The sequence below is a fragment of the Pezoporus flaviventris genome, unplaced genomic scaffold (genome assembly GCF_033815535.1).
Source record: "Pezoporus flaviventris isolate CSIRO_AGI_PZ_B2104156 unplaced genomic scaffold, CSIRO_AGI_Pfla_v1 ptg000031l, whole genome shotgun sequence".
Classification (NCBI taxonomy): Eukaryota; Metazoa; Chordata; class Aves; order Psittaciformes; family Psittacidae; genus Pezoporus; species Pezoporus flaviventris.
In genome coordinates, this window is record NW_026892579.1 from 57,313,629 (window position 1) to 57,328,680 (window position 15,052).

The 15,052-nt window shown below is 45.2% G+C and overlaps 1 protein-coding gene across 3 annotated transcripts; it reads right to left on the reverse strand.

Annotated features, from left to right (window-relative positions):
* Nucleotides 1–5,331: 5,331 nt before the first annotated feature.
* THUMPD2 (THUMP domain containing 2) lies at nt 5,332–14,886 on the reverse strand. Of its 3 annotated transcripts, none has more exons than XM_061461367.1 (10): nt 14,777–14,886; nt 14,381–14,513; nt 13,061–13,458; nt 11,845–11,922; nt 10,354–10,406; nt 9,980–10,067; nt 9,392–9,463; nt 8,684–8,798; nt 7,120–7,270; nt 5,332–5,917 (listed from the first exon to the last, which is right to left on the reverse strand). In XM_061461367.1, the coding sequence occupies exons 1-10, from the start codon at nt 14,873–14,875 to the stop codon at nt 5,599–5,601; spliced, it is 1,506 nt and encodes a 501-aa protein (XP_061317351.1). In that variant the 5' UTR covers nt 14,876–14,886; the 3' UTR covers nt 5,332–5,598. The 3 variants fall into 3 exon arrangements, with proteins under 3 accessions (XP_061317351.1, XP_061317353.1, XP_061317352.1); XM_061461369.1 differs by having other exon boundaries at nt 7,120–7,228; nt 14,777–14,885; XM_061461368.1 differs by having other exon boundaries at nt 7,153–7,270; nt 14,777–14,885.
* Between the last annotated feature and the right edge of the window lie 166 nt (nt 14,887–15,052).

The window sequence follows — 15,052 nt, forward strand, 5'->3', positions numbered from 1 at the left end:
GCGCTGCTTCACTGCACGGACCTCAGGACCGCTGCAGCAGCACTTGGAGTTTTCTGAAGGACTCATTCACCACTCAGATTATTCCAGCTCTCCACCCCAGGGATTTTTGGAGCTCTCCACCTAGTGCCTCTTTCAGAGCACTGCACCCATGTTTTTTTCAGGGATCTCTATCCCCTGGAGTTTTTGACCTCTCCGTCAAGGGAAAGGGCTTTTTTTTTTTTTTTCTTTTGAGCACTTCACCTTTTCTCCATTGCACAGTGTTTTCTGACTGCTTCACCCTGTGTTTTTCTGTGAGGTGTTCGCCCATCAGCTTTTCACCGCTTACGTATTTTGGAGTGCTGCAGTCCCTGGCTTTTATTGGAGTTCCTCACCGCAGAGCCCTCAAGGAGAGATGCACTTCAGATTTTGGGGTTCTTTTAAATCTCTTTCAGTGAAATGTCTCTCAGGTCTTCAAGAAGCTTGTACATTGAAGCTTGTACATCGAAGCTTGTATCTATGTCAAAGTTTAGATATAAATTATTCAAAACATTAAATGCCATTTTGGATTGAAATCAAACCTGAGCATCAGGGGGTTTATGGGAGTTCAGCTCTGTTTCTCCACTTTCCTTTCTGCCTTCCCTCTCATCTTCAGTACCCTCTATTGCAGCCTATTTATTTCCTTACCCACACACACTAGCTTCACACCTAAAAATGCAAATAGGCAATGGGACAGGCTGAGACATTTTTGACAGCAGTGAAGGAAATCCTTCTGCTCTGAGACCCTGTGCAGTAGCCCCCATAGGCAGAAGGAGCAACTACAACTGTTGCTTCTGAAGCCCTGGACATGGCACTGCTGCTCCTGCTGGGGCTGGGCTGTAGAACACACCAGCTGGAGCAGGAATTCCCTGGAGGGCACCTGCAAAGAACGTTTTGCCTCCTGACTGGAAACCCTGAGTGTACCCGTTTGCCCCTTTCCCCCAGGATTGGGCAGATGGTCACAGGCGAGCCAGAGCCACACCACAATTGCAGGACTGGGTCTCCAAAAAGTCCAAAATTCACACGGCTCCGGTCATCTGCCCACAAAGTCAATAAAACGGTTTAACACCAGGCAGACCAAATTTCCTCTGGCTTACCCACTGAAAAAAACAGCCCACCAAAATAATAGACAGCCATGAAAGACATTGCTGAATCCCGTTGCTCCCATTACAAGCTGGTCGTGCCTGTGCCACCAAGGAAAAAAGCCCTTTCTGCTCTTAACAAATCTATGCGCCTCTTGCAAAAGCATTTTAACATCTGAGTTCCCCTTGTCTTCTCCACGTGGTTCCCAGTCAGAGTCTTCACCACCAAATGTGTGCTCTGTGTGCCTGCAAAGGAGGGGAAAAAGGGGAGAGGTTTTGACTACTTTCTATGTGAATTGTTGAACCAAATGCAGACGAGAGATTTCGAAAGGAGTTGCTGCTTCAGAGGATAACCGGTCCCAGGGCACAGACAGGCTTCCGGAACTGGATTAGCTCTACTTTATAGGAAAACACACACAAGAAGCTTCCCAACTCCCTTGCTTCCAGCCTACAGTCCTTCCCTTCAGCTTCCCTCAAACCCACACAAGTGCCCCAGGAGCAGATTCAACTCTCTAAGTCAGCAGAAACCCACTTCCCTTCTCTTTTTCCTTAGCTCGCTCCCAGGTGAACCAACCACATCAGCCCAGACACCACACCGAGTGCCAGGGTAACACCAGGTAAGCAGCACTAGAGCCAGGAGCAGGGTAGGGAATCACCCCTCTCTGGCAACAGTCACCTCTTACATCAGTTCAGCTCATCCTACAGAAACAAAGCTGTACTTAACAGGAATTGAACTACTAAGAATTATGCTAAAAATAATAAAGTTCCACATTCTGGTAGGAGGCACGATACCAAAACCCAACAGAGCTACAATTTCAGAAAGCAATGTTTTGATAAAGGTGATGTCAAACAAAAAGATCTCAAATGAAGGCAAACAAAATTCCCTACACAAGACATGGATTATCAGTTAACGAAACCACAGTCACAGAAACTACGCCCTGTAGTACTTCCTCAGTGCAGTAAAAATGGGATGGCGGAACAATCACCCGTCTCTGCCTGCCTGACAAGCTTCAAAAGACAATTAAAGCTCAACTTAGAGCCTTTGAAACATCAATATTTATCCCTAGAAAAGTCAAAAGAAGTTTCAACAGCTGCAAGGTCAATCAAGTAGAAAGGATGACTAAAATGCCTATGAAAAAGCACACAACTAAAAGGCACAGTTTCAGTAGCAGCAAAGCTGTAAAAGAATTGAGGCTTCCCAGATCACCCCAGCAAAGGGAGCAAGGACACAGACATGGAAAGAAGAGATGTGTGTTTAGGACGCTGCAAAATGGGAATTCATCAGACTCTAGGTTCATCTGTTCTGGACACATCCTCTTCCAGCAACACACAGAAGCACCATCAGAAACCAGACACCGGAACATGGCTGACAGCAGTAACAGTCACGACATGTTCCCCAGAGATGCCTACAGAATCTGAGGGCTTCAGCGTGAAGCACTTGAGCTGTAGGTACACGTCTTCCCTCACCAAAACCAACTCACAAGCCAAGGGGCTGGGGAGCAGATAATCGGGCTTTTTCTTTTTCAAAATGAGATGTCAAGCAACGCGCACCCTACGGAGTCCTGCATCTTCATCTGGCAACTGTCTGAAGCCATAAATGACAAAGAACTGAAAGAAGGAGACATGGTGCAACAGATCTTTGCAGGAACCGATTATCTCACTGTTTGAATTTCAGTAAAGGGGGCAGGAAAAGGAGGCATTTCTTTTAGAGAGATGCTGAAAAACTTCTGCGGGGTCAACCCACACACGATGAATGACCTGTAAGAGGGTAAATGAAGTTCAACCTTTATTAAACCATAGTAAAGATTTCCCCCTCGGCCCCCAAGATACACTGATATAACCATATGAACAAAAGAAACAGACCTGCAATCAGCTCAGAATACGCTTTTAATCAATATGCACTGACAATTAGAATGGCAATTTCATTCCATGAGACACAAGTCTTTCTAAATGAGAAAAGAAGTAACTACAAGACAAAAACAAATAAAGCAACTGCCTCATTTATCTCCAGGAGTATTTCCTGAAACTGGACAGGACAGGGCAGTGTCTTTTTCACCATCAAACATAACTCTTCTACGCTTTGCTGTCCACCCTACACAATCACATTCTTTGCAACAGTGAAAACAGAAACACAAAAGGCAGAAGTGACCTGTACTACAGCAGAACTAGTTTTCACCCTTCCTAGTGGGTGTCATTCTGGAGGAGAATATTTGACAGAAACAGAAGGTAAAATTCAAGAATTTTCCTGACATGTAACTGCAATCAGAAAAGCACTCCCACTTTTAGTCTCTAAACCAGACTTTAGGTGAAGCTAAATTACATGACAAGTAAATTTACTGAGATTGTCTGCTAAAATAATCTCACTCTTAGAAGAGTGTCTGTGCCTTGTTACAGATTCGTCGACCATCCAACAAAGCAGTAACTCCATCTCCCCATTCACTTCAGCAGTCTCCTGAGGAGACATCTCTGGACATGGGAACAGAAGTTCTCTGTTTTACTTAAACTTCCAATGAGAATTCTGTAATATTAACATTTGAGCTATTTATAGGGGCAACATAGCTTCATGGAACAAAATAATTAAAAACCCAAACGTCATCTCTCTTTCATACCCCCACTGAAAATAGTGTTACAGCTGCTGATTATGTCTCGGGACACACTAAGAGCTAAGCATCCCAGATAACATTTCATCTTCTACAGCAAACTTGCACTGGTGCTACTGAGAAGAGACACGATACTCTTGACTCTGCATACTCGATTTGAGAGCCAATGGCATGAACAAGTTACTCATTACCTTTCTTGTGACTAATTCCTTATCATCTTCTCCAAGGCCTCTTTGAAAGCTGAACTTGGGTGGGAGGCCAGATATTTATAAAAGTACTGCTTTAAGCCAAGAATCCATATTTGAGGTGCACTAGAGAGTTTCCAAGGAACAGCGAAACAGGAGGACTCGCAGCAGCAGGACTGTATATATTGACCCATATCCTCTTCCCTTTGAGTCTCTGTAGTTCATAGAATCATAGAACAGTTAGGGTTGGAAAGGACCTTCAGATCATCTAGTTCCAACCCCCATGCCATGGGCAGGGACACCTCACACTAAACCATGTCACCCAAGGCTCTGTCCAACCTGGCCTTGAACACAGCCAGGGATGGTGCATTCCCAACCTCCCTGGGCAACCCATTCCAGTGCCTCACCACCCTTACAGTAAAGAACTTCTTCCTTATATCTAATCTAAACTTCCCCTGTTTAAGTTTTAACCTGTTACCCCTTGTCCTGACACTACAGTCCCTAGTGAAGAGTCCCTCCCCAGAATCCTTATGGGCTCCCTTCAGATACTGGAAAGCTGCTATGAGGTCCCCACGCAGCCTGACAGTCCGCACCACAGGACTTTTACTTCAAATTCTAAAATCTCCAGCGTAGAGGCTCTGCTGTGGAAAACACATGGAGACAGTAATGCTTCCAACAGGCTACATACAACAAACATAAAATAAGGAAAAGAGCCCAAACCAGCCCAGACAAACTGCTAATTGTTATCGCCATACTAACCACTGCAGAGAAATACAATGCACAAGTCCATCCCAGCTTGCCAAGTTGCAAATGATTGTCCAAAATAGCAACTGAAAGCAATCTGTAATCATTCTCTACAAAAATACTTCTCTGTCAGCTCAGCAGACATGTAAAGCTTTGAATTAGACTATTTCCCCCCTACAGATACCTTTTGCATTATCTAAAAGGATTGCTAAGACCTTTCTCTTCAGAAGAATTTTTCCACATGCTTCTTTGCAGGCAGAAGTCACTTCTAATTGTTCATCCATTTGGCAAGTTTTTCCATCATCCACATTGTGCACTTGGAGTAACATTATCAAGTGAGGAAAAACACTATTTTTGATAGAAAGAAGCAGCTCCACTCTAAAAAGCTACAGCACACCCGTTAGACATGTGCAAATGCTGCAAAGAATTAAGACAAAATTAAGACAAAGAATTAATACAAAAAATAGTTTATTTTCCACTAAGAGATCTCAACAGAGACACTTCAAACTCATCAGAAAAGAGCTTTAAAATAACATACAAGACCGCAAGGTAAAACATACATCCAGCCCTCAAAAAGAGCTGGAGACGTCTTCAGACAAGATGTACTTCCTAAAAAAAATTTGAATACTGGTGAAAACCCATTTATATTTAATACCTGAATTTTTTTTTCCAGTTCTCCAAATGAAGGCCTTCTCTCCCAAAGTCCTCCCAATACCAAGACTCTTTGCCTAAACAATGAGGCCTCTCATCTCATTACAACATTTTACAGTAAAAATATTTGAAACACTAGTAGGCATCTTCCACCTCTCCTAAAAAAAGAGGGAAAAGCAGCACCATTGGACATTCAAAGGAAGTGAGGTGAGCTAACAAATGCAAGGGTTTGTTTGGATTAGCAGGGTTCCAGCACATCACTGCCATGCTGCTTTTCAAGTGTACGAGGGCTCAAGCTCACTTACGCACAGTGCAAGAAAGCTACTGATTCCCAGCAGTAGAAATCTTCTTATATTTGTATATGAAAGCATCTGTCTTTCCAAGACTAACCCCATAGACACCATCTAGAACCAGAGATCCAAAACATGTCTGTCTCCTACTGAGAAAGGATTCTTGAACACCATTCACCACGGAGGAAGAATTTCCATCAGCATGCAGGGCTTTTGCAGTGGTGGTTTCACTTGTGCCATCAGAAATGGCACGAGGAGAGTCATGTTCAGCACACTTGGTAATGTCATCCACGCGCTTGTGGAGATCATGGCTCAGCAGCAGTACAATAGTCCCTCCAACACAAAGTAGCCTCGAAATTGCAGGAAAAATAGAGGTTAGGTGTTATCCTGCCTCACCTTCATTCATCTGGGGAGAACTCAATACTGCTGACACCTCAGATGTCAGCTGCATTTGACAGAACACCTAAGCATATTAAGGGTCATGGCTCAACTCAGTAACCTACATCTCCAAATGGAATTTAAATCCCTAACTTCATAACTCCTCCCAGATTGGAGAACTGGACCCTGTCCAGAAAGCAGATTAATACTAACCAGTGATTGTAATCCATTTTTTCTCGGTACATGACCAAGCATTACATCTGGCTTAGAGAGAGAGAGGCTGGGGAAAGACTATCCTGGCTCTGTTCACTGCAAGTGGATTAAACAGTCTTGCTGATGGAGCTCTTGTGATAATGGTCCCATCCTCACCTCCCCTTCCCACAGAAATACTTTGGTTAGGATGGCCCAGCAGAGCAATGACACCAGAAGACAAGCATGGCCAAAGGGAGGGCTGGTCAACACAAGATTATGTAAGATTGCCCTGCCATTCTATGGAGCTACCTCACCTTCTTCACCACCTTCCCACCACATTTTGGTACTGGGTAAGTGAGATCAACACCCACTGAAGACCAGCCCGACAGAAAGGGTTTCTTTTCAGCCAAGACATAAAGAGCCAGATAGATGGAACTGCCTGTTAGAAGCAATCCACTATTCATTTGGTTCAACTCTGCCACAAAATGACAGGATGAGGGATGAACAGAGGCATCTAAAAGCAGACCAGGTGGCTAGCTGCATATTCCAGTACACGCTGACAGAAAGGAAAAAGCACATCACCATTTTCTGGTCTGAGATCCTTCTTGCCAATGCAGGCTGGCAAAAGCTTGGTTGTGAACCCAAAAGGAAAACCTATGATATTATACAAGCAGACCTCTGGGAAAGGATTATTGCTTTATTTTCCGGGCCACGGTGATCCTCTTCTCTTTCTCCTTTCTGACTTGTAAAGAACATTCGTGACATGCCACACTCACACCACACACTCATTCCTTGTCAGCTTGCGCTGCTATCAGCACTTCCACAGCTTGCAACACAAGCCACAACAGCCTCCAAGAGACAAGGAAAGGACTCAGACCTTCACAAACTGCCCAGGATGAACTACAGAGCTGGAGAGTGTTTGGAGTAGAGCAAACATGAATCTGAATGAGCATTTAAAATTGGAAACCATCAAGACACTTACACAAACTCCAAGCATATCAAAGGCCACACATACCTCTCCATTTCCTGGAGAATATCTGGTAGGACCTCTATGTCTTTTGTGATCTTGAACTTCTTCCCAAATGGAATATCTGAAATCACAGCGTCGAAGCTTTCTGAAGGCAATGGCAGTGCTGGAGAACAAAGGCAGGTCTTTACATCTGACTATATGAACAATGGGCAGCATCTATGCCCCCATGCACCTTACACAGCTGTCTGCCAGCTCTTACGTGGATCATGGACCCAGACTCACAGCTCCTTCTGTACTTATCCTCACAAACTACACTTACAAAGTAAATGCAGACTGGGAAGAAACAGATGCAAGATAGCGTGGTTTCACTTGCAGATTCCCTGCTCCTGGTGGTATGTGTGTTACTGGTGGTGTGAGAGTAAGACAGGGATGGCACGGTTCCAAACTAACTTCTGCCTCTCAACACACCTGTGCATCTTTGCAAACCAAATGCAAAAGAGTTAAGCTTGCAAACACTTCACTTAGTGCAGATGTTCAGATACATACGTATGAACGACAAGGAACGACACGTTAAATTTCCAAACATACCCTTTTTATTCCCCCAAGAATCCGGTTACGGCCAGAATCACTTGGATTCTATTGGATTTAGGGTCTATGAATTACCTCCCCAGAGTTTCTGCATTCTTGGAACAGTCAGCTCCCTTGACCACAAGGCAGCACTGCACCCTTGTGGTGATGAAGGCCAGCCACACGCAGGCTGCGCTGGCCAGAGCATAGTCTGCATATAAAAGGGTAAGACTATGGGCTCTCCATCCCTCAGGATGCTCAAACTCGACTGGACAAGGCCCTGAGCAATCTGACCCAGCTTTGGGTTCTTATTAATAAGAAATAATGTTTCTTGCACTTCTGGTAAGAAATAAATATTGCAAGGGAAAAAAAAATGTGCATATTACATCACCCCCACACAGGGAAAAACACCCAGCTCTTGTCTGTCATGGATTTCATACAGGCCTAATTTAGATTCAGGCTCTGAGGTCCAAATAAGGTCATAAACTTACTACCTTCTCCCCAGACTAGCTCAGGAGCTGAGAGCAAGCAGATTTCCAATTCCAGAAGAAAGGCATTGTCATCTAAAATACTCCTACTGCAAAACATTGACAATTCAACATTGAGTGCCCCCTACTATTCATCTGGTAAATTTAAGTTGCAAGCCACATTTACCTGGATTTGTCCTCACTGTGTTCCCATTAGACAAAGAAACCCTTCTCACATGTATGTCGTCTCTGTGGTATTCACAAATTTACCATTATGACACAAAACTACTGCCCGTGTCTGACAATTATTCTTTTCAATGTCTTCTCTTGAGTTTATTCTTACCAAAGTTCCCAGAGGCGAGAAGGGGGAAACAAATAATTAGCCATTCACTGGCACTATGGAGTCACTACTCACATTGTTGAGTGTTAGCTGTACTTCACATGACCTCAAGAGAACCTCCATTACCTGCATGATTTCAGAACCACAAAAACCACTCCAAATATGTCTCGCTTGGAAAGCCTTTCACATACAACACACATACCTTTCACAGAAGCTTTAAGTAATTCAATCTTATCCACCAGGCCTGCAGTCCTAATATTCACACCTGCGCCCTCTAACTGTGAATCACTTATATCAGCACCCCAGTAACAGGCTTCCTGTTCAGAGAAAAAGAGAAACGTCATTTTGTTGACAAACAGGTGCATTTATTTTATAACCCCTTCTCAGAATTGCCTTGCTGTTACAGCTCTTCCCAGACAAAGCCCTTGCTGAGAGATCTCCTACCACTACGGAGACACAGAACACAGAGGAGTAGGGGAAATATGTGCTATCTACACCCCTTCCATATTCTGGTCTGATCAAAATACTTGTAACTTACAGAAATAGTGAGGCTATGTCCTAACAGCAAGACCCCACCTAGCTACAAACAGCCATACTGCTGCCTCTGACAACTGGCTGTCTAATACCTCGCATTGACACCTTTGATCCTAGGATAAGCCCAGGCAGTTTTAAAGGCTCACACAAACCCTGAGGTATAAATCCAGGCCTCCCAACACCTGCCTGCACAAATATGCTGCACTTGGATTTCCATTCCTGTGGAGGAACATTTGTACTAGATCACTTTACAACTGTCTGAAAAGATCAGTTTGCTTTACAGTAATGACTTTGGTGTAACTGCGGTACAGATTTTATTCAATGCAACTACAAGTCACCTTGCAAAGGTCCTGCCTGTTGCCACTGGGATACTCACAGGCCACTCTTTGGCAGCTTCCAGCAGTATCGTTCCCAGCCCACACATGGGATCCAACACAAAGGCACCAGCCTACAGAAATAATGGGGTTATTGCATGCCAATCAAGACAGACTCCTCTCCCAGGACAAAGCTTAATCAGGGATGTACACATCACCTACATACTCCCACTGAACCCAGTGCAATAATTACTCATTTACCAGGCCAAACTTGCCTGTAGGGACTATAGTAAAAGCATTAATAGCTTCACTAAATACAAGGCATCAACACATCCTGCCTTGAGGCGACATTTATAAAGAATATCAGTGGACTGCAGATAGATATTGGTATCAAATTATTCTCTGGGAAGCATCACACTTGCTTCTGTTTTCCTCTGGGAGAACAACCCAACAGGGTTTGAAGCCTAGGCAGTGGAAAAAAACGTGCCATTTACACATCTGTTTGCACAAGGAATAACACCTCTGCTGAAAAGGACCTGGGATTACAGCAGATATCTGGTCAAACAGCAGGTGACAGCACGCTCTGATCACAGATACGGCAAACCCTATGCATCTGGGACTCTACATCTTTGCCATGAACATTAATTTACACTGATTTCAGCCAGAGATGCCATGGCCCATGCAATTGTTGACCGCAGTCCTGCTGTCTTGATGTACTCTCTGTTTGCCAAAGGAAGCCTGCAGATAGCAAAAAAAAAAAAAATCAACATTCAGATAGCAGTACAACCACCCAGAAAAGCCTATGTAGTATGAACAAATGAACTAGACAGATCTGCAGGCAGACAGATAGAAACCACAGTCTGGCCTACATGCTCACATAAGCTCCACGCAGACCACAAGACTAATGCGATAGTGCAGTGAATAGTAAACCAGAAGATAAATGCTCACAGTGGGCACCAAGGGTATTTAGAAATCATTCCTGTTCTGACACTGACAAGACAAATCCAGTGAGGAGAATGCCTACCTGAAAAGAGGAATCCCCACCACAGAATGAACATCATTAAGATGTAGGAAGATCTGAAAGAGGAAACAGGTTACATCAGAAACTCTCAACCTGACACAACAACAGCTTTAACTCATGTGAACTAGATGTTCCTACGAACTTCTAACTGTAGTTTTTGATAACAAAAATATATGCTTCAGAAAGTTACGATTAATTGGAAGAAATCTCACTAGATAATCTGAATGAGGATTTAGCATTTAGGCAAGCTGTGAAGAGAATTCTGTCAGCTAGGAATCCATCAGCAAGCACTTAAATCTTTAAGGGAACGAATTTTTGTAACACCGAATGGATGTTTTTACTCATAAAAGCATTTACTCTAAGCAGGGAGGTTGGAACTAGATGATCTTTTAAGGTCCCTTCCAAACCTAACCATTCTATGATTATTCGCTGCATACTAGTACTCAGGTGTTCAAGTACACCCCTCCTAATTTAAGGAAAAAAAACCAACCACCTCCCAAGAAAAACAAACTAAAACCAAAATAAACACAAACAAGAAAACAAAAAACACACCAAAACACACCCCATGAGTGCTACTAAGCGGAACTTTAGATGGAAAGCATGAATGCAATCCTTTGAGAAATGTAAGCAGCTCAAAGTAATTGTCCTCCTGCCCCATAGAGAGCATCCCAAAAGATGACTGAGCTCCCCAACAGGTCTTGCATGACTACAATCCCTCCATCCAGAAAGCCCAAAGAGTGATACTTTTGCAATACCCCAGACCTCAGCGTTTGAATGGTTTCAGAGCAAAAATCTGGACAAGAAAAAAATCCCCACTTGAAGATCAATAAAGCTGTTATTTAATGCACAGCCTGGGAAAACCAGAACCAGTGGAACCCAGAGCTCTTACAGAGGGCCTCACATCTCCCAGCATCAGTGCTGAGAGCAACTTCCATACACCAAGCACAGGGATGGAGAACCACCTTTGGCAAGAGCTTTTGACAGCAATGAATCCTTTCCCAGGTCTCCACACAGCTTGCACTGTACAGAGTGCCTTAAGCAAGCTGCTTGTCAGAAACAGGGTCTAGGAGGAGGTTCTTCCATGAACAGCATTCTTAAGTCAAGTTCCTCAAGAACATGACTTTACTGCTTGCCTACAGAGGCTGCAAGGTGGCCCAATGGCTCAAAATCTCCATTTTCAACAGTCATAGTCCAGCTGTTGTTAAGCATGCTGGATCCTGAAACATTGCCTATACAGATTGTTTCCCTGACTCACAGGCCCATGATGGCCATTCTCATCGTTATTTAAGCGTTCTGTAAGGCACACACACAATGGCTACCAAGAAGCTTTGCTCAACACTACCAGATCAATTGTAGTTTAATTCAGCAGCAGGAAGACAAACAGGACAGGAAGAAGCCACGGCTGTGAGTGCAAAGGGAGCAGAGAACAAAACAAAAGAGATCAGGGGCAATGCTGGAAGCAACAACAGGCCCTCTGGAGGACAAGCACACTACCTCTACATCAGGGTCCCGCAGATCAGCCCGCCAGCCACACTGCTTCATGAGCGTCACACCAACGGCTCTTCCAATCTCCTGCAAGGGGGAAGAACAGTTACAGGCCATAAAGATAACACAGTTGAGAAGATTACAGACCACAGACTGCAGAATCCTTAGAAACACCTGGAAAAAGAAAGAGGCTTTCTCCATCCCTAGGAGAACATTTCATACAAAGACCACAAGACGTACAACAGGCCAAAGTGAGAGAGACGGGCAAAGAAAACACATCTCTGGACAAAATGACTATCCCTCAGCTGGAGGGCAGGAGGTTGAACATCAAGTACTGCCCAAACTACAACAAATGTCATCATTTTAGACTTTTCTTTCACACACAGAATTCCTAATGCTGCACTAAATTACCTAAGAGAAGACCTGTGAATGCACAACTGCAACTCACAATTTTCATGTTTTTATGGCATCTGTAGAAAGCTCTGGCTATCTTTTGAATATGAGACACACAGCACAAATTTAAGCAAATATTCATGTTGGCAGGCTCATGTGTCCCACTTTCCCAAAGTACTTCAGTAGGAAAGAAGAATAACCTAGTTTAACTACTGTTATCTTCAAGTAAGAGAAACCTATATAAACTGCAGCTACACATGGTTGTTTGGGGCTTTTTTTCTCTTTTAATGTTCTTCATGCTAGAAAGGAATTAGGGAGAGAACTAGATGGAAAAGGCCCCTGGAAGTCTCTATGCAACCAGTCTCTCCAAAGGACCAAGATCCACTCCCCAACACATGTCCCAGGGCTGCACCACCCTCCTGGGGATCAGGTTCTCCTCAGTACTGAACCAGAGCACACAGAAGCTGCAAGCTCTGGGTTTTGCCCTCGTTTTACACTGAGAGGAGTCTGACTCCACTGTCCTTGCAATGGCCCTTTAAGTAGCTGTAAACGACTATAAGATCACTCCTAGGACTCCAGGGCCCCAGCTACCTCAACCTCTATACAAATCATTGATTTAAAAAATATTCAGAGAAACAGTGCCCAGTAATTAACAACAGCCCTTGTATTTTCACTTGCAGCAGGTAAATGCAGGTTAAAGGCTTTTCGAGAAAATACAAAAAAAAATGACATCAGTTTGTTATTGTAAAACATACAACTGAAATGACAAATAAACCACACATCTCCCTTCACTTTTGCTAAATTCTGTTAAAACTTACATACTTCAGCATACCTGTGACGTAAGTACTTTGGCAACTGCTCCACTACAACGGCAAGAAACTCTGAAACTGAAGTTAAGCTGCTCATTTGCAATAGCTTTCTCTCCACTGCTTTTGGAAGAGGCTTCCAAGGAAGTCTCGCTTGCAGTCTGGCAGTCATCTGGTACCACACGCCTCTCTCCAGCTTCTGTCTGATGTTCCTCAGACACAGTCTCTCTCACTTGTTCTGTTTTCTGCCTTTTAGGTGCAGTATCTGTCTCTTCTGATTTTCTCTTGAGAGGCGATGGGTTTCCTTGAAAGACATCATCCTTTTTACCCTCACACCCATGAAGGTTTCTCCAAATAGAGATAACGTCCCGCCAATACGTTGGCTCCTCAATGAAAAGGCTTTTAATGTCATGCAGCATTTTCCCTGGATGAAAAAGCCGGTTTAGCTTAAGCAATTCAGGCTCAACACTGGATTTTCCTATGGATTGAGAACAGCTATTAACAGAGACTGTGTTCAAATCTCATTAATATTTGAATGCAGGAACTACAGCAGCAGCACATCACAGGCAGATCTGAGCTATCAACACCCACATCAACACCCACATACCCCCCCCCAGCAGAGACTCAGGCACCCCTTTGACTACCAGCTCTGCAGACCCAAGATGAAATCATCCAACACACATCTAAACTTACACCCATGCGTAGTCCCTTTGAGCTAGGGATGACAAAAGAGGTACCGGGAATACAGAGGCAAATTCACTTTAAAACCTTGAAGCTGGTCAAAAGTAAAGGGGGGTGAGGAAGGATTTCTATTTCTCATTTTAAATTTTACAATCCATTTTACAAGCCCATCTGCGATCTCCCATATTAAATCCCACCAACACGCAGAGATCAATCCGTCTAACTTGAAGCGCTTATTCCAGCACTGACACTGAATGAAATTCACACTGAATCTGTGTACTGAACACACACAAGCTGTGGACTGAAGTGACACAAGATACATGTCAGGACCACTTCCCTTCAAAGAAAATGGCTTGTTACAATGCAAAGGGTCCAGAACGGGACTTCAGTTTCAGGGTGAAGCGGTTGTTACATGCCTTACACATAGACATATATGCACGGGAGAACACGAGGTGGTAACAGACCTAATACAAACCCCTAAATCTCCCCTCTGGCAGCTCAAAGCCATTCCCCCTCCTCCTGTCACTGCCTGCTCTTGTAAGAAGTCCCTCTCCAGGTTTTCTTGGGTTTCTGTTCTACTTTACACGCACGACTGGTACCGGGGTTCCCGTTTTTGCCCACCCCCCTGAGCACACTGGAGGGAGGGAGGGGGGTCAGTGCCGTACCTTTATTTCTAGAAACCGCAAGCGCTGGGTGCTTCTTGAGCAGCAAGAACAGCCGCTCTCCAGACTTGAGCTTCCTCAGCTCGGCCGGGCCCGCCCCTGTGCTGAAGAACACCTTTCCCGAGATGCAGTCCACCTCAGGGGAAGAACAGAAACTGTAAACCACGCTGGGGATGGGCTTTGGGCGAGCACTCGGTCAGCTCACCGGGAGCGGCGAGGGTACACGCCCCGACCGAGGGGCAGTCATCGCTGCCCGCAGCAGGGGCCGCACCAGTCTCTCGAGGCCCCTTCCCGCCCAGTGTAAGCCCGAGACCAGACCCGTGGGGCCCCGCCCGATTTCGGGTCGCCGCGCTCCCCGCCGAGCCGCAGCGGTGCCGCCCGGCCCAGGCAGCTCCTCACCTCCGTGGCGCCGAGCCTCGCCCGCACCTCCCGCTCCAGGAAGGGCTCCAGCCCGCGGCCCGCTGTGCAGAAGTACCGCCCGCCCCCCGCAGACGCCATCTTGTCCCGCCCCGCGGCCCTCAGCGGACAGACCGGCCCGCCGCGGGGCGGCCCTACCGCGGTAGAGGCCGGCCGGGGCCGCTTCACCGCTGAACGCGTTTATCACCGTGAGGGGAGGGGGGAGCCCCGAGGGACCGGCAGTGCAGGCGGTGATGAGTGCGGGGCACTTCTCGCTCC

What these genes read in the sequence shown, in the direction of transcription:
- THUMPD2 (XM_061461367.1), bottom strand. Translation starts at nt 14,875, where the DNA reads ATGGCGTCTGCGGGGGGCGGGCGGTACTTCTGCACAGCGGGCCGCGGG. An exon ending in CGAGGCTCGGCGCCACGGAG is followed by an intron (nt 14,514 to 14,776) that starts GTGAGGAGCTGC and finishes TCTTCCCCTGAG; the next exon opens with GTGGACTGCATCTCGGGAAA. An exon ending in CATCTCTGGCTGAAATCAGT is followed by an intron (nt 9,464 to 9,979) that starts GTAAATTAATGT and finishes TTATTTCTGTAG; the next exon opens with GCTGGTGCCTTTGTGTTGGA.